The sequence below is a fragment of the Monodelphis domestica genome, chromosome 6, assembly GCF_027887165.1.
Source record: "Monodelphis domestica isolate mMonDom1 chromosome 6, mMonDom1.pri, whole genome shotgun sequence".
NCBI lineage: Eukaryota > Metazoa > Chordata > Mammalia > Didelphimorphia > Didelphidae > Monodelphis > Monodelphis domestica.
Window position 1 is genome coordinate 108612480 of NC_077232.1, and position 25751 is coordinate 108638230.

The 25751-nt window shown below is 39.0% G+C and overlaps 1 protein-coding gene across 4 annotated transcripts in view; it reads right to left on the bottom strand.

The window, feature by feature from the left end:
- Window positions 1-25751, bottom strand: part of CCDC149 (coiled-coil domain containing 149) — a 145154-nt gene that overhangs the window by 22751 nt on the left and 96652 nt on the right. Inside the window, exons 5-11 of one of the 4 annotated variants that reach the window (XM_056802474.1) lie at window positions 25352-25468; window positions 24298-24470; window positions 22138-22210; window positions 19094-19187; window positions 14363-14507; window positions 2221-2297; window positions 791-823 (exon numbers count right to left, since the gene is read on the bottom strand). In XM_056802474.1, the coding sequence (XP_056658452.1) occupies window positions 791-823; window positions 2221-2297; window positions 14363-14507; window positions 19094-19187; window positions 22138-22210; window positions 24298-24470; window positions 25352-25468 (712 nt within the window). The remainder of the gene's footprint in view (window positions 1-790; window positions 824-2220; window positions 2298-14362; window positions 14508-19093; window positions 19188-22137; window positions 22211-24297; window positions 24471-25351; window positions 25469-25751) is intronic. The other 3 variants (XM_056802476.1, XM_056802477.1, XM_056802475.1) reach the window with 3 other exon arrangements.

Consider the following 25751-nt stretch of genomic DNA (forward strand, 5'->3'; position numbering starts at 1 on the left):
AGAAATGAACAAAAATGGTCTATCCAGAGCAGGGTTTTGTCCAGGCCACTATGCTTCTATTGATGTTGTCAGATCAAATTAACTTTCTTTGGCTGATATCACATGATAGCCACACGATAGATGTTTGGTAGATACTACTGTATGATTGGTTTGTAGCAGGCACTGATCTCAGCTTCAGAAATAACCTACAGTTCTCTGGAAACCCTTGAAATGGGGCGTAGGGGAGATCGGTGGCTGGAATCTTCTAATTTGACTCTCATTTGTAAAACTGAAAAAGTTCTTCCTTGCATTGCAATTTAGTTGGTTAAAATGGAGCCAAGCAGAAATACCATTCAACAGAACAGACTGACCTACATGAGGAAGGAAAGAATATTTCTTCCTCTTTTCCTAGTGGTTGGAGAACTATTATACCTTGACATTTATCTTTTCACCACTGTATAAGGGAAGGCAGTGCTAGTGTCAGCACATAATTTTGAAAATTTCAAGAGAAATTCCTCTCTTATTCCCTTTCCCTTTCCCAATGCTTTCATTAAGGCTGGTATTAAGGACAAACATGGCCATAGGGTAAATTCATTTGGCCAAGTGCCTCATGTCCAGTTTTACTACTGAATATTTGCTCTAGAAAGAGAGGCAGAGAGGCCAGTTCCCTTGAAACTCTCTAATTCGGCTAAATATCTTAATCTGATGAACACAAGACTGTCCAAACAATATATTTCTATTTATTTACATGCAATGATATTCTTTATTGCTAAAAATTAGTCATAAAAAAGACATTTCAAGTAGAACCTACTCCTGAATCCCACTGAAACATTGTAGCTCAGGCCTTCAGGCAGCAGAAAGAAGGAAAGAGACAATTGTTATTTTATAAATATTAATTTGTTGTCTTTCTCAAACAGAAAAATACTGGAAAAGGGAAACAAAACTCATCATTCATTTCTTCAACTTCGATCTTCTATACATTGAAAAACATTGGGAATTTCACTAAATGCTATTTTAAAAAAATATATCTCACAATGCTAACACATAAAGAGTGAGGAGCATTTAATTTTTTTTCTCCATACAAATGGGAAGCTTGCATGGCTGGATTAAAACAATGGAGTGGGGGGGGGGTGTGGAGAGGCAACACAAAGATACTGCTTTCACTTCCGCAAAAGGTTTTTAGAAGTGGACTATTTACCTCTCAAGGGAGCCCTCACTTTGAATGAGCTATGCTATATATTTTGACACAAAGCCTGAGAAGTTTTTATTGGAAATTTCCAATTATGTATCACTGCTATCCCCAGGCAATCTGATGAAACTATTTGGAGTCAGAGTAAGAAAAGTTATTATTATTATCTGTTACTTACTGGTTAAGGAAATTGATCATTTTTTTCAGTTACTTTGATGGATCTATGGTCTCATCAATGTGGGCACTCTCACCAAAGAGGTAGATAGCCTATCCATGCCTGCCCATCCTGTGTGACTCTCAGGAGGACATGGATGGAGTTATCATGCATTAGAGGGAAACAACGGATATGATTAAAGGGTACGAGAGACTGGTTGGTATAGAAAGGTTAAGTAACTAAAAATATGCATGACTTTGATAGCAGGGAAAAGAAGAGGCGGAATGATAAATATAAGTTTCTTAAGAGGCTAAATGTGAAGGGAACTAGTTGGCGGTGGTCTCATGAAGGGGGTACTTTTCTCAGATGAACGGGATAAATATAGCTAATTAAAGTGAACAGCAGAAGGAGTTTCCTTAGGGTATCTGACTGTGCAAAACCTCCACAGGAAATCCAAGCTTTGAATCTCTTTGAAGAATGGAAGAGAAACACATTGGAGTTTCTGTTGAGGGTCATAGGGGTTTGAGGGTGTCAACTGGTCCTTTTTAGGACAAAGGATTGAAGGGAGCACATGCAAGCAACATAAACTACAGTATTTACTGTCAATAGAAATAGAGCTAGGCTCTTGGAGTGATACAGTTTTAAGTTTCTAACATTGCAAGTAGCCATTAAATATTCTGTATTTCCTCTGGCAACACTAAATACTTTTTGTGTTTACCGCATGGCATTTTCCTGTCCTAGACCTGTGATTTACACATCCAAATGCTTTTGTATGTCTCAGTAATGATATTCTTCAAATAAAAGAATATTAAAAAGGTTAAGGCTTCTTATGCAAATGACATGATGGTCACCTAAGAAAATCACTGCAGTCAATAATTTTCATGAAGTTTTTACTCACCTGGGAGACTCCACAAACCCGATACTTCCAAAGTTCTCAATTTTTTCTCCAGCTCTGCCACTCGGTTACCTAGGATTCTGAAAAAGGGCAGAGTGTTTTTAGCCAATGGACTAACAATAGATGACTCAAAGGGTGTTTAACTTATAAGACTGCTGGAAGAAATGCACTCTTCTCCCCCTCAAAAACTGACTAGGAAGCTATGGTAAGCACTGTTTTAAAACATTTATTTATATGGTGGTATGACTAATGAAATACTGAAGTTGATAAGTCAAGCATTTGGGAGTTTTGTAAATGTGGACAACATTGAAGACTGTCTAGGTAGAACTTAAAAAAAAAGGAGTCTACTATAAACCTCAGAAGGTTTAAGTTCATCGCTTGCAGAGTCACCGAGCTGATAAGTGTCAGAGGTAGAATGTGAACCTATTTCTTCCTAATTCCATATCAAGCACTCTACTACACCATGCCTTCTCTCAACTATAAAGTAAAGGAATTAATTAATCACTCAATTTAATTGGATCAGAATATATAAATCCAAATTTATATTCATATTTATCACATTACTATATACAGTAGTAGTCTCTCGGTAACCGAGGAGGATGACGATTGTCTTTGTGTGCTTTCACTATGATGTAGATGAGTGTGCACAAAGACACTTGTGCGTGAAGGAGATTTAAGTGGAAAAGTCAATGCACAGAGACAGTCCTACTCTCTCGGTGTTGGAAGCCTGGGTCCAGTGGCACGAAAAGTCGTTACACCTGGAGACTTCCTCAGCTGCATTGGATGGCCGTGTTGTCTTTTGTGCTCCAACACACCCTAAGCACTCCACAGTGCTTTGCTGTGTTGCCCTCTCAGCGGTTGAAACTTCTTATTGGTTTCTTCCATCTGTTCGGCCAAAGCAGTCTTCACATGCTGGGTGAGCAAAGCCCTAGTTCACCAGAGGTCCACGACCTGATGGCTACCCTCACAAGGTTTAGCCAGCCTGTCGAAGCTGCTGCCTTATACATTACTATACTTATACATTACTATATATAAAACCTATAAATGCACATATACACATGTACACTTACATACTCAATTATTTTTTGAGGGAATCTAGACCTTTGAGCTCATCAGTGAAGGGAACTCCAGCCTGGAAATTTACTGAAACTTTAAGACTGTAGTTGCTTGGAGCACTCAGAGGTAAAGTGTTTTCTTCACCATCTGACACATTGACAAGTCATGCATCATTCATTCCAAAGACAAACCTTTGCAGCAAACATTTTGGGATCTCCACCTTTACATCTACCCTCCAAACATTGTCAGTGGTAGCAAACCATATACTCTAGAGGTAGAAGAGAGCTTAAACACCATCCAGTCTAAGGATGCTTAACCTGGGGTCTATAGACCCTTCAGGGATCCCTGAAAAGATATCAGAGCATCTATGAACTTGGATGGGAAAAATACATCTTTATTTTCACTAACCTCTAACTGAAATGAGCATTTTATAGATGACAAAGATTTTTATAAGAACGGATCCATAATGGATCAAGAGACAGCCAAAGGATTATATGACCCCAAGTCCAGTGTTCTTCCTACTGCCTTACGATTTCTTCTTTTTCTAAACCTTTATTTTCTCTTCCAGTAACAACCCTAATATAGAAGGACAAAGACTAGGCAATTGGGGTTGAGTGACTTGCCCAAAGTCTGAGGGCAGATTTAAATTCAAGTCCTCTGGACTCCAAGCCTGTCCCTCTGTCCACTAGCTACTTAGCTGCCCCTATAGTTTTTTTTTTCTTTACCTTTTGTGGTTGAATTTGACTTTCACAAACAGAAAGTTATTCAGAACCAGATCTTTAGAAGAATAGATTAATGATAAAGTTGTATACTATCGCTTTTGCCCCTGTAACAGGTATATTTAGAAATTAATGAGACTGATTTTCTTGTGTAACCTGTAAACTGACTCTGAAGAATTCTAACAATGTTCTGAACAAATGACCACCCTGAAATAATTTTTACTGTCACTCAAGAGATTACATTCAAGAACAATTTATTCAGATGTATAATCTCTAGTGATTTTTATCTTATCACTTGATGGTCTGGCCATATGGTTGGTTATTGTCTTTCATATTCAAATAGGATCAAAATGATAACACTGGTGATGTCTTTTGACTTGTGTATAAATTGGATTCAAGTAAGGCAGAGTTGCACAGTCATGAGCCTTACTCTCTTTTTTAGAGTCATTGAAGTCCAGTGGCAAGACAAAAGTCAGGACAACTGATAGATAGTCCCAGATGCATTGGATGACCTTGGAATCTTTGATGTCTGGTCAAGCTCTAAGTGCTCTATAACCCACTTCCACAGCCATTTAAACAAATTTTTCTCACCTACCCCTTCTACTGAGAAAAGTCTTCAAATGCTTGAGTCAGAAATCTCCCTAATTCACCAATGGGTTTGAGGCCTTTCAGTTACCTAAAACTTATTTAGCCTGCTTGCCAAGACTGTTTACCAGTTTGCTGTGCATGCTATAGTTTCTTGGAGCCACAGGTGAGATCTGGGTGGCAAGTGGACACCAAAGGAGGAAAGGAGTCCTGAAAAGGGTTCAATGAGCCCTCACACCAGAGGTGCTAGTCTTCCCTGAACAAGACTAGCACCTCTGGTGTATACACACACACACACACACACACACACACACACTCATCCACATACACATGTATGCCTACATACACATTTGCTTTTTGAGAGAATCTAGACTCTTGAATTCATCAGAGAAGAGAACTCAAGACTAGAAATTCCTTGGAACTTAAAATGTTAAAGAGTTGTTTTAGGCACTAAGAGATTGAAGTGACTTGTTCACAGTCAGTGTCCATAATGGATTAAAAGCAGGATATGAACCCAGGTCTCTCTCTCTCTCTCTCTCTATAAGGTTGGCCCTTGGTTCACTATCACTTAAATATCCACATTGATTTCCCCTCTCTCCCTCTACAAAAATGGATGGTGACTCAGAAATGACTTAATGATTATCTAATTTTCTTTGATGTGAAAAATAAAAAAAACCAAACCCCAACAACTTGTTTTTGTTTTATTTGGAGGATTTTCCTGAAGCGACTTTTAAAGGAAGTATTTCAAATCCTGTCACAGGAGATTTCAGAAGTACCCAAATTATGCCCCTCCAAATAGCTTCACACTCCAAAGCAAAACAATAAATAAATAAACAAACAAGAGAGCTGATTTTGGACTTTTATCTTATTTTAGCCTAGATGGATTTGTTGGGTCTTAATTAATATTCCCTTTAGGTGCCTTGAAAAACTCTCTGACTTTGTCATCTATGGTTTCCTTCATCTTGGTACTTAGAGCTTTTTTTTTCTCCCTTTCCTGAAGTCTTAAATTCTGCATAGTCTTTATCAATTACTTTCAATTTTCACTCCATTTCTTGGGTCTATTCGACTTTCATGTTCCTGACCCTTAAACAAATACCATTCTTAGTAATCTCACTTTCAATATTTTACTTAGACCTTGAGATCCAAGTTCCCTTTTCACCAACTGATAGGTTTGAGATGCAATCACAAAAATGTTCAATTTGATGCCTGTTTCTTAAGGAGATCAGATAATCTGTAGGTGCTGCCTCTGGGAAACAAAAGATAAGGTTTAACTCTTCTGGCTCCATGGAAGGATGCAGGCAAGTTTCATTTTCTTTTACCTAGTGGCCCATTACTGGCCATTTCTTTCAGGAATGGAAGGAGCTTGAGTCACTGCCCTCTTTGAATTTTTTTAAGTGATAAATTTTATAGAAGCTTTTATAGATGTGTTTTTTTCACATCACAAGCATTTCCTGATTTACCCCAACACTCACTCTCTGAGACCTCCTTCACAACAAAGAAAAAAAGAGTTAATCAAACTCAGCCAACAGTGCCTATGGGACAGTAAATACTGTGAAGTGTACCCATCCTTCCCTGAAAGAAGGGAGGACATTAATATATTTTTAAGAACACTACATTTCCATGCTATGACTGATTCCTCCTCAGATACTATCTCAATCTACTGGTAGGAGGCTGCATAGTAGGAAACAGGACCCAGGAGCTTTTCAGTTTGTGGCTAAGACTGTAGCAAACAATTAAAATTTTGTACATATTGAAATAATGGTGCTGATGCCCAGCTGAGTTTGAAGATATACCCAAGATACTTCAATTTATAATGAAGAAAATTTCTGGCCTGCTTAATGATGAAAAAATAACACAAGTTTTGGGTGATGTGACTGAAATATGGGGATGAGAAGGGAGGTCACATTTCAACTCAGGTCTTCCAGATTTTAAATCCAGTTCTTAGTTATGCTAATGGAGACATAAGAGAGGATCAAAGGCTAGATCTGAACTCAAGTCTTTTTGTCTCCAAGTGCAACTCTCTACTCCCTGCATCACTTAGCTGACCAAGTTCTGTCCTTAAATGGTTATAGGGAAGTCTTTACCATTTCAGACTTCATTCTCCTTATCTGTAAAATGAGGGGTTAACTAGAAGATCATTAACATTCCTTTCAGTTCTAAATTTGTGATCATATGATAGTGATATGTAGAGTTACCAGTGGTGGGGTATCAGCATTGGTGACATCAATAGAAGTTAAGGCAATGGGTTCTACCTCAGCTGAATTTCCTATTGAAATTGGGCCGAGGTAGAACTCAGAGATGACCCCTGGGATACTGGGGGTGGGGGGGAAATGAAGAAAGCACAGGCTATTCCAAATACCACACAAAAAATATCTTTGGTATAACCCAACCGCAGAGGAGAAAGTTAAGGCTTCCTCCCCAATGGTTTTGATATCGGGGCTTCTAAACTGTTATGTTCCAAAACATGGATACCAGTTGGGGTACTATGAGCTGAGAAAGAACCCCAAATGACCCAACTGATTTCACCTGTCACCCAATAATATTAAAAGCATCTCACTTTTACATAGTTATCACCCTAAAGACCAGGGGATCATTTCATCCACCCTGCAGCTGGACCTTCTTGGGTATAATCAATCAACTATTATTTTTCTCTCTGGAAAGGCACAAATCAAGGGCAAATTAAGTTCTACGCCAAATACCAGATCCAATATTTTCTTTGCAGTTCTCTAAGATGGCTCCATGTTGGACCTGTATCATTTAAAAAGCATCTGTTTCAGTGTGGCAAAGAGAAACAATGGATAACTACCGGAAAACCATAGGGGGCAACATGAACTCACAGAGAAATACACCTGTACATGAGAGTTTGGCCATTTATTCATTTCACATCTCTGTTTACACCTACACTTGGGTCATTTCCATTAAAATGGCATGACTTTAAGATTTCCATTACAAAAGAATAAATCAGTCATAGAATAGCAATGGCAAAACAGCCAAATTCACATTACATTGTTAGCTCTGTCACAATTCCACATGGTATAGTGAAAAGAACATTGTCTTTGGAGTCAGAGGAACAAGGTTCAAATCTTGGCTTTGCAAATTACTGTCTCTGTGACCCCTGGCATGCCACTTGAGCTCTCTGGCCTCCCTTTTCCTATTTGTAAAATAAGGGCATTGGATGAGATAATTTCCAAGGTCTCTTTTTATAGCTCTTATCCTCTATCCTTTGTTGGATTATCTTCCATGCCATTCATATCTTCTAATTGTGGTTGTTTTCCAAAATTCTGTCTTGGGCCCTATTCACTTCCTCTCTTTTCTCATTGATTTATCATCGCTGTGCAGTTGACTCCCACATCTAATTTCTTTCTTTTTTTTTTTTAAAACCCTTACCTTCTATCCTAGTATCAACTCTATAACAGACAGGCAAGGACTGGGCAAACAGGGGCTAGGTGACTTGCCCAGGGTCACACACAGATAGGAAGTCTCTGAGGTCAAATTTGAACACAGGTCCCCCACAAACTCTAGGGTAGGGGTCACCTCACCCCCATCCCCGCCCATATCCACATCTAATTTCTCTCTTGAAAGTTTAGGTCCATTTCATTGTCTGCTAAATAGGCATTTCCAGTTGTATTTCAAATGTATTCCAATTACTTTTCTAATCTCTGTAGGCATTTCCAGTCAAATATTCACTAAACAGAACCCATTATCTATCCCCTACACTCAAACTAGCCTTTGAAACTTCAGGTCATTGTTCCATCTAGTCACTTCATTTTATAAGGCCAAGGTTCAACTCATTCTTCACTGCATGCATTCATTAAGTTGTGAAGTCTTATTGTTTCTACCTCATTGTCTTGCAGGTCCATTCCCTTCTCTCTATTACCTTTGCCTTCTAATTTTGGCTTTCCTACCTTCCCTCTCCACTCAAATCCATCCACCACACAATTGCCAAAATGCTTTTTCTAAAGTGTAGATTTCATTGAGTCACTTCCTTACTCAAAAAACTCTCCATGTTTCCTATTGCCTTGGGGGTCAAATATAAATTCCATTGCCTGGCATTTAAAGAGCCTCATTCACAATTTGGTTTGTATTTGAGGGGTTGTTTAGTTGTAATGAGGGGTACATTCTTTCAGAACAGAGAGAGGAGAAGAGTGGAGACCCCCCTTCTCAAAGTGGGGTTCAGGGGAGACAGCTAATGTTTTAGGTTGGCTCAGAGAGAGGAGAGGGGATTTGAAGATTTTCCCCCTTCTGCTTTCCCTCCTTAGCTAAGGCTGCTCTCCCAGATTTTCTCTTGTCCCTCTTGTCTCCCTCTCCACTACTCAAGTCCAAAGGGTCTCCCCTTGATCTGGTGACTCACACTCAGCTTGGGGAAATATAACTATTTTAATGTCAACTCAATCGGGTAATACAAAGGAATAACTAGCAGGGAAAGAAAGGTGGGAAAAGGGAGTCCTTGTCTCTATCTAAAACCCTTTCCCCTCCCTCCTTGAGTTTGGGGGGAACTCAGGTCTTGGCAGCCTGAACCCCCTGAGAGAAAGTCAGGTTGACTCACCCTGGGTTTGGCCCCTTGGCCACAGTTCTGACTCAGGGCAACAGGAGCTGAAGTAAAGTCGGACAGAGACTTAAAAACATCTTTCTCAGGTTTCCTCCTCAATATTCTTTTCAATTGGGAAATGTTGAGGGGAAAGATTTCCACACACAGGAAAAAGTGAGTAACCCTCAGGAGAAAGTCTTTTCTGACCTTCTCTCTTCGGCTTCTCCGCACTGAGAGCCCAACTCCTCTACCAGCCAGAGTCTTCTCCTCCTCCAGATTCCAAACTCCTGGGGTTCCTCCCCCATCGAGGTGATCAGTTCCACACACTCTTCAGCCTAGCATTTTCTTATGTGCCAGCCTCTGTCACAGGTTCCAACTTGCCTTCCCAGACTCACATTATACTACAATCTCTCCCACTCTCTTCATTCCACTAAGAATTGACCTTCTTGCTGTTTTACCCCCACCACAAACCAGGTCCTATCTCCATGGCTTTGTACTGGCCGTATTCAATGCCTGGAATGCACTTCTTTCTCATCTTCCTTTTAGAATCCCTTATGTTCTTCAAAGCTTACCATCTTCTTCAACAGGAAGCCTTCCTTTATCCTCCTTATATCCTTCTATATTACCTTAGGTTGACATGGCATATACTTTTATATATATATATATATATACATATATATATATATACACACACACACACACACACACACACACATATATACATATATATATATATATATATATATATACATCTTGCTGTTGCCTGCTGCAGTAGAATATAAGACCCTTGAAGGCAGGGACTCTTTCACTTTTGTTTTTGTGTCCCTGGTACCTGGCACAAATTGTCACTAAAAAACTTTTTAATTGAACAATACCTCCTTGGTGCCCCCAAATTAAAAGTTTGTGGAAAGTGTGAAGGTTTGGAAATTCTAAATATTTAGAGTGGGAACATTAAAACAAAAGATTATAGATTTACAGTTGGAAGAGACTTTAGAAGTCATCTAGTCTAGAATTTTCACTTTAGAGGTGAAGAAATGGGTTCAGAGAAATTAAGTGACTTATTCAAGGTCACACAGATAGAAAGAAGCAAAGCTGGGATTGCAATCTATGTCCTGTTGCCTCCAAATGTATTGTCCCTTCTCTTGCTTCACAAGACCTTCCCAGAGCATCAGAACCATATCAGGGTTTATTCTCTTGGCTTCTGGATATCAAAACTGCCTCTTCTCATTTCAGAACAAAAGTAATAACAAATGATAGCATTCAGCAAATGAAAATTTATTGAAATTTTTATTTCTTTTAAATCACTTTGGTGGATTCAAATTTTTAAAAAGCAAGAAATGATACCAAAAGAGAAGAAAAGAGATAAGAAAAATCCCCTCTAGTCCAAAAATAACTGAAATAAAGTATATCTTTGCCAAAGAGAAGGAAACAAGATAAAAGGACAAATTATTGCTAGATTAGAAGCTCCTTGAGAGTACAAGCTATGTTTTATAACAAGATACCTGGGTTCAAATAGCAGTTTTTACCAGTTGTATGATTTTGACCCAATCACCTAACCTCACTGAGTCTCAGGGTTTGTTTGTTTTTTAATCTGTAAAATGGAGATAATAGTAATTGAGTCATTTATCTAATAGAGATATTGTGACGACCTTTTTAAATCTCAAAGAGCTATAGAGATGACAGAATTTCCTCTCCATTTCCCTCTCTTGTCACTGTGCACCATATTTAGCATATAAGAAGTGGTTAATAAATGTTTATTGAATTCAGTAGACACAATTATTGGGGAATCAACTCATTTCTTTCCATGCACAAGTGTAGAAGATTCCTGTCTTTCTCAGTCCTGCAGCATACAAAGGCAAGGCCAGAAAGCTTTTTATAAAGAAAGCAGTCTCCATTTTACACTTACCTGGCATGGATATAACATGGATATACATGTGGCATGAATACAAATATAATGAATGAAGCAATACCTATTCCCATAAGGACCTTACTTTCTAAACAGGTGCCAAGGTATAGGAACCAAGGAGCACTCTGAAATAGTGGGGAGATTTCTTGTCCCCCCCATATCCCCCCACTTCTCATCAGCACCTTCAGTAATAACACATACAGAAATTTTGCCCCTGGGCCTTTATAGGTAAATTCTCCATTTTATTTTAGTTTCTTTTATTTCTTATGAGTTTATGAACTTTCTTTTAGCAAAAATCCCATTATAACAAATTCCGGTACAAAAAAAAGTCACTACATAATGAAAAATATTTTTGGTATTTCACTGGCTGCCCTATGAAAACAGTCCTTTCTTGATTTGATTATAACGAATTCTCTACAACAAATAATTCTTTGGTCCTTATTTATATAATAGTCATCTTTTAAAACATACAAACATAGTTGAGTTCTTTAGATGAAGATTCTTTCCTTCTTTTCTCTCATTCCTCTCCTTTCCCTTCCTCCCCTCCTTTCTTTCTTCCTCCCTCCCACTCCATCTTTCTTTTCCTTCCTTTCTCCCTTTTTCCTTCTGTCCCTCCCTCCTTCTTTCCTTCCTTCCTTTCCTCTCTCATCCCTCCCTCCCTCCCTCCCTTCCTCTTCAAGGAGTAATTACTCAATTCTTTATCCTCTCACCCTGAAAATGAGCTCTTTTTGAAGAGATTAGGCTTATATTTCTTAAAGCAGCTTGGACTGCAGTCTCAGAATTCCTTCCTTTTTCCTAAAGTCTTTTTACTCCCTTCTACCCTTTGTGCTTTCTTACTAATACAATTCATTGAACTTCTCTCATTTGCTGTTTCCAGAGTGTTTTTCTTCCTTTATGCACCCCCCTCCCATAAAGGTTAAAATAATCAAAAAGAGACAAAGCAAAATGAAACATAAATGAGAGAGAAAATGACCACCCACTACTCTAAGTCAAAGTATCTCCCCTGGTTTCAGTCTGTTGATGTCTTATTTACCTTGGTTCTCTGGGAGGAGACAGGGTGAGAGAATACGTTGCATGTACTCCTAAGAGTTTAATAAATTCTTATTATCATCATCTAGCTTAGCCTTGAAACCTCCCAAAAAATGCCACTTTCCTGTGCTTTTTCTGATAAAATATATGGGGTTATCTGTTATTCTACTGCACTAGTTAAAAAAAAAAAAAGCAACAACACATGTCACTGTATTCCTTTAAGGCTATATAGCAATTGTTCCTAGTACAGGGACTCTTGCCTAAATAGAACAATGAAGGGGGTTTTCAAAACCATTACCTATTCTGGTGAGATCCTGATTTCTTCTTCCTCCCCTGAGAAATACAGGCATTTTCAGCATCTGGCTGTTTCATTCCTTGGTTAAGATTTCATTTTTAAGGAATTTTAAAACTTCTTCTGTCAATAAATTACCCTTGTCATCCTTTTGAGATTGCCCGGTCTCCCTTCACTGATCTCTGGTTTCTTTTATATATCTTAATCTCTTGTGCAATCTTCCTTTCATTCTCCATCTTTTCTTTTTTCTATTTTGTTTTTACAATACCTTCAATCATTTTCCAGTTGTAACCCCCTCCTTCCCTCTCCCCACCCCCCCCAGGGCCAAATCCCCATCTCTCTCCTTAAACTCAGCCTTTCTGGAACCTCCTGACCATAGGCATTTGCTTTCATTTTGGTTTGTGGCACATATTTTGTAAGGTTTGCATGCCTTTGAGTTATAGCTTATTCATCGATCTCTGAACACTTTCAATTTCCCCTCTGTCCTTTCCACTCACTGATCTAACTTATTTGATTTCCCACAAAGTGTTCTACACTCTTTCAAAGAAAAATTCATCCAGTTGTAATTGTCTTTGTTTTCCATACTTTGGAGGGGAAGCTGGAGGAATCACTCCAGCTACCCCCTCCCTAACACTCCTCCACATTCAAGGCCAGGCTTTTATGTCCCAATGATTCAGTTACCCAAAGTCAAAGCTTGTTACTAAAAACACCATCAAAAAACCATCCCTTTGCAACAAGATTCTTCTTATGAGGAACTCAGCCCACAACACTGTCTGAGAGACAGGAAGATCATTTCATGCAGATTAAGGCTTCTTAACTTTTTTTCTTTTTGTGCCATAGATACCTCGTTAGCAATCTGGTAGGGTCTGTCTATGAATCCTGTTTCAGAATAAAATTTTTAAATGTATAAAAGAAAATGCAAAGGGATAGATTCAAATTTATATGGCCAATAGCCATATATGAATGGTTATATGAATGGTTAAAGGATACAAATAGTTTTAAAAGAAGAAATTCAGCTATCAAAAACCATGTAAAAATGCTCCAAATCACTAATAATTAGAAAAATGAAAATTGAAATTATTCTGGGTTTCTTTCTCTCACCCATTGGATTGCAAAGATGCCAAAGAAGGAAAGTGACACATACTGGAGAGGCTGTCACTAAACTATCCCTACCCTTTGACCTAGCAATATTGGGCTTTTGCCTAATAAAGAGATCAAAGAAAGGAGCAGAATGTACAAAAATATATACAGTAGCTCCTTTTCGTACTAGCCCCCAACTAGAAACTAAGGGGGTACCTACCTAATGGGGAATGGCTGAAGTAATTATGGTTATGATAATAATGGAATATGAATTGTCACAAGAAATGACAAAAGGAGTAGTTTCACAAGCCATTGGGAAGTTGTCTATGAATTGATAACAGTGAAATGGACAGAACTGGAAGAACAATTTAGAGGACAACAAAAACAATGTTATCAAGTAAAATAACTTGAAAAGACTTTAGAGATCTCATCAAAGTAATGATAAAGCAGGATTAGAGTGGACTAAAGATAAAACATGTTACTCACCTCTTTGCCAAAGAGGTGAAGGAATTAAAAGGCCAAATAAGACTTACATTTTGGGGCATCGCCAATGTGGGAGTTTGTTTTTTGGGTTGACTATGCATATTTGTTAGGAAGGTTTTCTTTTTCTATTTCTTATTTAATTAGGGAGGAACAAGTGGGAAAGATAAGAAATAAGAAATATTGTTAAATATAAAAAAATATAGGATTTAAAAGGAAATCAATTCTATTGAAATAAAGATAAAACTTTTTCCCATTCCAATAATAGACCCCCTGAAACATGTCCATGGACTCCAGGTTAGAAACTCTTGACACAGGCTAACATAAAGTGCTCTGTGGTCTTAATATGCTATATAAATGTATGCTATTATTATTACTACAGAGCTTGCACTCAATACATATTAGACACTTAAATATTTGTTGGTTTCATGGTTGCCCTGAATTTTGGATCCTCCAGTTCAAGTACTTACTTGTTGGTCTGCCTTTGGTGTTGAATAACCATGTTTTTCTCATGGATTGTCTCTAACAGGGCAGTAGCTAGAGATTTCAGATCTGAAATGGACTGTGGTGTTGCTGGAAGACTACATCCATGATCTTCAGATAATAAATCTTGAACTAAGGGAGACAAAAAATCAAAATTCAGTTTTTTACTTTTTATGGACCATGAGGGATGTTCCCTCTATTTTGGTGTCCTCTCCCTTCCCCAATTATAGAATGGAAAAGGCTTTTTTGTGGTATGACAGTCCACTTTCATACTATACAAATAATAAAAAATGGAAAAGCCAAAGTGATGACTAAAGGGTCAGACACAAAGAATGGCTTAATGAGCTTTAATGATGATGATGATGATGATACTATTAACAATAGTGATAATAACAATATAACATAACACATTGCATTTGGATAGTGGCTTTTATTTTCTAAAGCACTTTTCTGTTAATTTCTGCAATCCCCATTGATCTTCTAATAGGCAACATGGAGAGAGGGCTGGCCTTGAAGCCAGGAAGACTTGGGTTCTTAAATCCTGCCTCTAACACATACTAGTCTTGTGATCACCAGCAAGTTACTCAGTTTCTTTGACAAACACAACTCCTATATATCAAGGAAATAAAAAATCCAGATCCAAACCCATCTTGCCCCTGCCCTCCAACCAAAAACAATAACCTCATGAGGAAGGTAGAGAGAGCATTATCCCTAATTCAAAGACAAGGAAATTGAGACAAAGATTGGCTAGAACTAGGAGACCTTTGCTGAAGGTCTCACCACAACTAAGGTAAACCTTAGGACTAGGAAGCAGGTTTCCTAATTCTAGTTCAGTGCTGAACTTTCTACATACTGTTTTTGAAGAGTTAGTGGTCAACTGGCTACCAAATAATAATAACACATTTATACAGTGTCTTAAGGTTCATAAATCATTTTTCTTGAATTATTGATTCTCATAATAACCCCATTAATTGGGTAATGCAATTACTATCCCCATTTTCTAGATGAAAACAAAAACCTGAGGCTTAAGAGAAAAATCAAAAGCAAAAAATTCTGTTTCTCTGATTCAAAATTAAAGCGGATCTCTGAACTCTTGGGCCAACTCATACTTGAAGAGAAAACTGAATCCTTTCTACTTGAAATGAGGTGATAATACAGCCTTTACTTAGCAGAGTGATAGGAAAGCAAAAGGAAGCCACTACTTCCTACAGGTGCCCATCCCACTTTTAGAGAGCTCTAAGTGTTAGGACATTTCTCCTTTCATTTAGATGGAATCTTCTTGCCACTTCTACCCATTATACCACACAACTTAGAAAAGAAAACATCATTGGGCAATGGATTTTTGAGTGAATAGAGAAATCCCAGCCAGGGACTATGAAGAACAGTCATCTAGCCATGAGTAGTCGTATGACTAATACCTATGTTTATGAAGTTTGGAATGAAGATGGGGTATTTGAGGGTAATGAGGAGATAGGTCTAAGTGAATCAGAGGGATATGGTAGGAGGTACGTCTGAAGAGGCTAAATGAAGTCAGAGAAGATCTGAAGTAGGAGGCTGAGGAATTGAACTTTATTCTCTAAATTATAAGGAGTCTTATGAGTGTTTTTTAAAAGATTGACAAAGAACAGCACAATGTAGTAGCAACAACATTGGACTAAGGGTGGGAAGACACAGAAATGCTAGCAATGCTCTTACACAGCTATGTGGCTTTGGACAAGTTACAACCTCTTGATCTCATAGGAGTAGTTCAAATGTCTAGAGCATTGAAAGTACTTTCTTCACAACAGTCCTAGTAGGTAGGCAGTACACCCTCATTTTACTGGTGAAGGGACAGGTTCCAAAGGGCTAAGTGACTTACTGAGATTTAAACTCACATTTCACCTAACCTCAGCAGTTCTTTGATGCTGCCCACATCATCTATAAAAAGAAGAGACTGGATTATGGGATATCTGAGATTCCTTCCATCTCTGTGCTTCTGATGGGGGTGGGTACAAACAGGGTAGGAACTAGAGAGGCTTTTTCATGATGGACAGATCTAGCCAGGTAGCGAAGATACTATGGATATGAAATTCAAGGGATTCCCAGTAGCTCTGGAAACACCCATGGGATCCTAGTCTGACTGATCTAAGTAAGATTAAATTTTGCCTCTTGGGTCCCATATATCTCCATCTCCTCTGCTATCTACCACATTCTCCTTTCCCTCCATGTCTGTATTGATATCTACCCCTGAAGAGTATGCCATTTCGCAAAGTATCTACCTACACCAACAAAGGGATGGAGGTAATGAGAATTCTGGTAAGACAAAATGTGACAGAAAGCCAGCAATATATTGGGAAATAAAAACATGGGGATATTGGGCATGTGGGAACAACAAAGTAATTTCCCCCTTGCTTTGGATTCTCTCTAAACCTCACTGGCTTTGTCCAATGTAGACACTATAAATATACTCTATGTTTAGTTAGGACACTGTTATTGGAAAGATCTCAGAAGCTACTGGCTTCATTCCTCCCTCTCTTCTTGGCACTGGCCCCAGCTAAACTTGACATACTCTAGAACATCTACCGATCTCCTTCCACCCACTTTGCTACTTGAAGAGTCAATTATCTGTCCTTTTACTGAGTTCAACCCCTTAGAGCTTAGAGGTCACATTTTATAATGTGCTCCTTTTCTTAAAGAACAAAAAGAAATGGCATGCCTTCTTCAAGATGAGTAAGAGCAGAGATTTGAAAATGTGCTCTGGTTTGGGGGTAGCAAGAAAAAAGACCTAGGAACTTTATCCTTTTAGTTGTGAAAATCCTACGTAAGACTTCCTTTTCAATGAGTAGTTTTCAAAGTTAATATCCTGAAAGGTAGCCATCTGATTATACTCACCTTGGGAGCCAGGTTAAGGAACTCAGCTCTTGAATATACTATACTATCTCAGATAAGCTATCTACTATCTATTCCATTCTCCTGCTACAGGAAGGTCATTATTTTTAAAATGAATAAACCATGAAAAGAAACAAACTTGTAGTCAATAAATGCTGCTCTTTAAGACAGCTAATCCTCCATGGTAAATTGGGTCCAGCAGGAATGAGGCTGGGGGCTTTTATAGTTTGCTTCTTTCCTTATGATCTTGAGAGATGGGATGAGAGTGAAACTCCTTCTTTTCATGGTGGAATTAATGACATAAGTCTTAGGTTCTAGTCCTGATTCTGCCCTTTACTAGCTATGTAAGGAGCTAGTAACTTTGTTGTTAATAACCAGTGACTTTGGGGAAATCTTTTACTTCTTAAGGTCTATAACATGAGGATAATACCTCCACTGACTAATTCACAAGATTATATCAAATAAGATAATGGATAGAAAGGATGATGTAATTTTTAATAGCTTTGTAAGCTGTAACCATTAGATTTTAAAAACATAAAAGAGCTAATCAGGCATAAAACAAATACAAGTATAAAGGGAAGTAGGCAGTACTACAGGGCAGCAAGTCAGAAATTTTGCATTGGTATCTAGGAAATATTGAAATATCCAAAGGAAAGCCTTTGATTTATTGGATGGGTCCTTTGTGGAAGGTATAAAAAAAGAGACAGTCAATAATTAATTGTACAGGATGAAATGGTATAGATAGGGTTGTAATCTGTACCCAGGAAACAGTACCCACACTAACAAGATTGCAGATCCCTTGAAACAAGAAAAATCATCATCATCAGTTATCAGGATAGGGTAGAGATAAGATCTGTGTTTTCATTGATAAAAAGAACTCCCACCTGAGGTAACATGCTCTGTCATTTCAAATCAATCAATCAATCAATCAATCAATCAACCAGCATTTATTAAGTGCCTACTATGTGCCAGGTGCTATACTAAGAACTAGGATACAAAAAGAGACAAAAGACAGTTCCTACTCTAAAGGAGCTTATGATCTAATGGAGGAGATAACTTGTAAACCAATATAAAAAAAGCAAGCTATATAGAGGATAAATAGGAAATAATTAACAAATGGAAGGCACTGGAATTAGGAGGAGTTAGGGAAGGCTTCCTGCAGAAGATGGGATTTTAGTTGGCCCTTAAAGGAAGATCCATAGACCAAGATGAGAAGGGAAGTGTTCTAGGCTGTAGGACAGTCAGAGAAAGTGTTCAGCGTTGAGAAATTAGCACTTTCTGTGCAATACATAGTTTCAAACTTTTTGATATCACGGAGCCCTTTAGAAGTCTAGAGAAGACTATGTATGACCCCTTCTCAGAATAACATTTTAAAATGCATAAAATAAAATACATAGGAGTAGAAAGGGAAACAATTATGTTGAAATAATTATCATCTCTATCTCTATTTAATTATCTATTTAAAAAACTCATGAATTCCAAGTTAAGAACTTAGAGTGTGCACTAGGTTCACTGAAGGCAAAACATCTGAGCTGTCCCAAATCAAAATAATGTAGTTGGGAAATATATAACAAAATAAAAACAATCAATACAACATGAAAAATATGCCACCTATATGGATCTACATCTATGTGAATTTGGCAGCAGTGGTCCAGACCACTGGGGTCACAGAGCTAGAATGAATCTGAGGCTAGTCCTGAATTCAGGTCTTCCCCAGACACTTTGCTGCTCAGCCTGTCATTAGCATTAGCATTAGCATTAGCATTATTACTATTGTGATGCTGAAGGCCACTGATGGGAAATGGCATCAATAGCCCCAGCAGGTAACTTCCAGGCTCTTGGATCCATACCTTGTTTTGCAGACAGGACTCCAGTTAAGGCACTGCTGCTGCTGTTGCTGGATCTGCCCTGGCTTTTGGAGTTTTTCCGTCTCTCCAGGGCATTCTAGGGAAACATTGAAAATGAACATTCATTCATCAGAAAAGTCAGTTCTGGACTAAGCATGGGCTACAATGGAAGCACCATGTCATCTAAGCTGACAGAGGACTTGTTCCATGGGCTGGCCCCAGAACTACATTATTGACTTCATGGTCTCAACAAGTCTGAAAGCAGCTCCCAAATTATCTGAGCCCACAGCCATGTAGCCTTCAGCTGAAGGGGGTAGGGGAGCAACTGGAGAGGAGGGGGATTGGCCCAGATGTCACACACCATAAAATGACAATACTTCGTTTTTTCCATCTGTCATGTCCCATTAGCTTCCAAAGGAAATGAGAAGATGTGGAGGGTGAGGGGTGTCAGGGTGTGGGTAAGGGCCAGAGATTAGCAGATTAATAGAGATGTATTTTGGGTGAAATCTAATTCACAGGATGTAAGGTCCCCATGGTCTGAGTACAATGAGGCAGCATGGCAAGAGAAAAAATGGGTTAGATTCAGTAAAAGGAAGAGCTGGATAAGAATACTGCCTCTGTATGACCATCAGCCACTCACCCACTTCACTTCTCAATTTTTTAATCCTGTAAAACAAGGATAATAATACCTATAGTACCTACTTCACAGGGTTGTTGGGATGAAGCCTGTAAAGTTTTTTATTTTTTGAAATTTTATATGCACTATTTTTATTATGTAATGCCATATTATTATATTATATCATGTATTACTATATTATATATATTATAGTATATACTATAATATACTAAAATATTTAAAATTTAAAAGCTTAGTTATTTTATCATATAATAAATCTTATTGTTAAAGCATAACTATTGAGGTTAGAAGTTGCAGTAAGACTTTTGTGTAAATTACAGTCAATAGTATTCTATTCCAAAGCTAGAGTCTCCAAATTAAGCACAATTCAAGTTCAAAACAAATAGTTCAACAAGCAAAAAGGAACCAGATCCAGGAAAACCAGTTGAACCAATCGAGTAAGCAATCTATCAATCCATAGGCATGCATTAAGCACTAATAATTGGGTTCTGGGAATAGATACAAAGATCTAAGACAAAACAAACAAACAAAAAACCAGTTCCTGCACTCAAGGAGTTTAATCAGAAGGAATAGAAGAGATCTTTCAGAGAAAGAAAAAAGAGAAGACAGAAAAAAGGGCACATTCTGAGGGGAGCAAGAAATTAAGCAGGAGAAAGAGAGAAAAGGAAGCGGCAGGGAGGTGGGAAACAGAGAGCGAGCCAAATCATGGAAAGAAAGGGAGGTGAAATTCAATATTTCAGGTGACTAAGAACAAGACATCTTTCAGAACAGAACTGGGTATATACTACACAGATGTATATGTAGTTCATTAAGTATAAATTATACATGTTTAAAAGAAATCCACATCTCCACCTGGATACACGAGGTACCGGCTCGGTGTCTATAGAAACTCTGCCCTGACAAAGCCTGAAGCCATGGCAGGGGTTGGAGGAGATGTCTGAGAGAAAGTTAATGTCAAGTGCTGGGAAAATGGGGCGGCTCTCTCACGCGTACAGCATTGTCGCAGAGGATGTCCCTCAGGGACAAAAATCAATCCATTTTCAATGTGGAGAAACCCAGGAGGGCTTTCTAATTATAAAACGTACAACTCACATCTGCAGAATAAGATATTATCAAACTAGATGGTGCTGGAATTAGGAGGTATGAAAGCAAGGAGAATCCTGACATTCTGCTCTATTAGTGGGCGGTGAACACTCTGGCTTCAGGTCACAGCGTTCACGGCTCAGCTTTTTCCACCACGGGGGGACCTGGTGTCTCATGGGAATTTTCAGGACAAATAACAGCCGAGGATTCAACACCCCGGGGAGCCTTTGGGCTCCTTGAGTGCTAATGGGACACCGTCATTTTCTAGCTGTCTCCAAGAATGTTATCCCTAATGAGGAGCTACACAAAGACCCACAGAAGAAAAGATATTTGGAATTTGTTTCATATGAGATGTTAATTTTTTTTAAGTAGAATAATGGCATATTGACTAGAAGGGCCAGTTGGACAGTCAATAAGACCTGGGTTTTCAGGTCCTATTGGTGATTCCGGGCAAGTAACAACCTCCTGGTTCCCAGGAAATTCTAAGACTTGGACTTAGAGACAATAACATAGAGAGAAGTAGTTGACCTTTATCATAGTGAGAGTTTCCACATGGAGGGTTCCTTATTTCTGAAGAAATCACAGATCTAGGATCATCCCTACCCCACCCCAAATACACAGTTATTTTGACTTATATTTAAAGAAAGTCTTTTATCTGAGGCTGAGGTCAATACAAACTTCAGATATTTAATAACTTTGTGATCCTAGACAAGTCGCTTAACCTGTCTGCCTCAGTTTCTGCCTCATCTATAAAATGTGGATTATAATAGCACCCACTTCACTGAGTATGAGGTTTAAATGAGATCATTTTTATAAAGCATTTTGCAAATCTTATAATGCTCTCTGAATGCTGGTGTTACTGTCACTGTCGTTATTATCTTGATTCTGCAGCAGAGCATGGGAAAGCAAACTTCTACTGCTAAAGGAAATGAAGTGGGGAAATGGGGCTTAAACTCATTTACATATGTGGAAAATTGGGGCAGCAGTTAGTAAAGGCTAACACTGATTGCTATCCCTACTTTCCGGATGAGATGAAAGCATGCTTCATATCTTACAGAGATCACAGAGGATCCTGAGCAGTAGGTCTAAGTTCTAAACAAGTAAGATCTTTAGTAGAAAAAGGCATTTCCAAGGGAGATGAAGTTTCGATGCCCATGAAGTCACAGGTCCAAAAGATGAGATTTTTAAGAAACCAGTTATTACAATTAAGGCTCTTACTGGAATTTATGCATAGGAATAATAAGGGAACACTTATCTTGCATACAGGATGAGTTCAAACTGAAATGAATTGAGTGGCATAGTAATTCATCATTACTATTTCCTTTACCTTATATTTGGCAATATTAGATTTAAGTAGGCTGACCTCTTCATGAAGCTGCTTTAATCTCTCTTGGAGGTATCTAAGAGGGAAAAAAACACACATAGAATAAAATTATAGGTATTTGTGAAGTGTAAGGCTGAATTCTTTGTTATTTGTCTATCTGATCTCACAGTATCCAATGGTCCACATACTTACCAGATTCTAATTTATAGAGTCACCTATGTAAATATAGCATCTCTCAACTAGATTGTAAATTCCTTGGTGGTAGGGACTGTGGCTTATTGAACCAGCACCCAGAATAACACTTTACATAGGATAGGGACTTAATACATGTGGAATGAAGGAAGGAAGGAAGAAAGGAAGGAAGGAATGAAAGAATGAATGCATGAATGGGTGAGTAAATGAGAATAATGAGGATTAAAAACAAAAGAACATAGGATCATAGACTGAGATCTGGAAGGAACTTCAGAAACCAATTAGTCCAACCCTTTCATTTTACCAATGGAGAAAATGAAAGCCAGGGAAATTGACTCAAGTCAACAAGCATTTATTAGGCATCTACTATGTACCAAGCACTATACTGAGTGCTAGGGTTACAAAGAATGGTAAAACTAGCCCCTGCTTTCAAGGAGTTTGTAGCCTAATTGGGGAGACAACATGCAAAAAACAAGATAAAGTGGAGAGATCTCCACATTAAGGGAAGGCACTAGCATTAAGGGAGATTGATTAAGGAAAGGCTTCTTGCAGGGATTCTGGCTGAGACTGGAAGGAAACCAGGGAAGGCAGGAGGTACAGATGAGGAGGGAGAGAATTCCAAGCATGGGGGACAGTCAGTGAAAACTCACCAAGTCAGGAGATAGAATGTCTTGTGTAGGGAACAGCAAGGGAGCCAGTGTCACTGGATCACAGAGTATATGGAACAGAGTAAGGTATAAGAAGACTGGAAAGGTAGGAAGGGCTAAGGTTATGAAGGCTTTCAAAAGCCAATGGGAAGATTTATATTTGATCCCAGAGGTAATAGGGAGCCAGGAGAGTTTATTGGGAGGAGAGGTTAAAATGAGGGTCAGACCCACACTTTAGGAAGATAACTTAAGAGAGTTGAGTAGAATAGGAAGGGGCTTGATGGAGAAAGCCCAACCAGAAGGCCATTGCAATAGTCTAGGTCCTAAAGATGGCGGTCGTGTCAAGGGAGAGAAGGGGATGTATAGGAGAGATGCCATAAAGGTAGAATCAAGAAGTTAAGTTCCTTGTTCAAGATCAAACAAGGAGTAAAGTATCAGAAGTGGGGATTGACCCCAGGTCCTCCCACTCCAAAGACAAGTGTTCTTTGTAATATTCTATGCTCTTCTCTCTCTTACTGATACCCTGTCAGGTTCCTTCTCACTAACACAAAAATGAAGGGAGAAGGATTCATGCTAGCGACCTTTCTGAAAGTGCTTGTCATTGAGGTCAAGTATGCCCCAAATGCACAGAGCACTTTCAAACAGGCCTTACCTGGAGCTCACCTAAGGGAGATCAACACCTTTTTTTCATAGTTCTCATTAAGATGATTCCACTGGGGAGTAAAAGAAGGAAGAAAAGCCACCAATCTGAGCACTCAGGCATCCACATACCCACACTGAGATTTGCCTCAGGGAAAGTAAATGGCTCAGGGAATTTCCCAATTTACTTTCCTTATTCCTTCCTGGTTGTAATAACAAGCAGCTTTCACTTTCAACCTTCCCACACAGATGCTTGTGGGTTTTTACTTTTCACTTTCCTTTCTATTTTCTCTACCTCCCCCTACCATCTGGCCCTCACCCCCAGACTCTAATGACAACATCATTAGGACTGCAAACACTTTTCAGACATGTGGCCATCAGGCTAGGGTACAATGGATGGAGTGCGGGGTTTGGCAAGATCTGAGTTCAAATACAGCTTTATATACTACATTGGGTGACCCTGGACAAGTGGCTTAAGCGCTATCTGCCTCAGTTTCCTCTTTTGCAAAATAGGGATCATACTAGCACCTATGCCCTGGGGTTACTGTGAAGGTCAAATGAGATCATAATTGTAAAGCGCTTAGTACAGTGCCTGGCACATAGTAAGCACTATGTAAACATTAGCTACTATTATTAGGTATTTTTATCTGCTAGTCAACGCATCCAGGGGTCCCTGGGTACTTGCCTGTTCTCCATGCAGAGGGCGTCCACATCAATGATGCGGTTCTCATGACCACCCAGGATATGATTGAGCTCTTGGTTCAGCCTGTCCACTTTATCCTGGTAGGAAGAGCGTTCCTCTTTAATGTCCTGTAACTCATCCACAGAGGCTTGTAAGTCATGTTCCAGGGATTCAATCTGAAAATAAAAGCAACCTGACATGGAAGGCCCTTCTCAGAATGACTTTCTTGCCACCAATACAACAGTTCTCTGGGATGCCTGGCATTTAGGGAATTCAGGAACTGTGTAATGAAACCCTAAGGTCCACAGGCCTGAAGGGAACAAGGGCTTAGACCAGCACAGACCTAATGTTCCATGCTTGTCTTGTTACCACCAAGACAGGAGAGGCAGCCAGGCCAGGAAGAGAAAAGTGAAGACACTCTGGCCAACTGGCATTAGCAAAATGGCGAGAGAAGGAAATCCAAGAGACCCAGTCATTGCAGAATCAGCCATAGCTTTCAAACAACAAGACTACTCCCACTTTTTTTTTCAGCTGCTCCAGATCCAGCAATCTTGTTCTTCTCTTCAAAACCAATTAGTCAGGAAGGAAAATGAAGTCTAGGGTCCCATGGCAGTTCCATAACTAGGGCCCTCCGCCCGCTGAGAGTTGGTAGAAGGTGCATCGCTCAGCATTTTAGCCCAAACTTGCAAATTTAAGCTGGTTTGTCACATTTTATTTCCTCCCTGAGCAGTCCCGGGAGGGAAAGTTGCCAGTTGTGTTTATAACAATAGCATGCAAAGTCTACTGCAAGTAATTAGTGATTGGTAATTCCTGTATTAGACAACAGACCTGCTGGAAAATGGAAATGTGAAGCTCTCTTGGCAAGGTGGGAAGAGAATATATAAAGGCAAGTAGAAAAGGGTTCAGTCAGAATATATAATTTATATTGCCCCCACTGCCTGTCATTTACAATCTAAAACAAATAACACCTTCTAATGGACAATGGGTGCATGTTCTCCTTTCTGTCTCTGCTAAGAGTGGCCACATTCCCTACCAACTAGTGTTTCTTCATGATTACCTGTTCCCGAGCTCTCTCTAGCTGCTGAACCAGGTCTTCTCGTTCATGGGCTGCAAAATGGCGGGCTCCAATTTCTTCATCACCTAGTCTCTGTTTTGCTATCGTCATCCTTAGGAGCTGTGATTTCCATTGGGGAGAAAAAAGGGAGAGAGAGAAAACAAACTGAACAAATCTCAATCAGAGATCATCAACACCAAAGCAGAAACTTTAGAAAGTATGTTCCATTGACTCTGAATAACTGAAAACTCAGTGATGTTCCTGCACAATGAAAAATTCTCTCCTTTCTCCTGTACAGGGGTGAAAGAACTACTAGGATAGAATGCTGTATAATCTGTCACTACATGAGGTTTTTCTGATCAACTATTTTTCTTTGCTACAAGGAAAGGGTTGATGGAAGTGG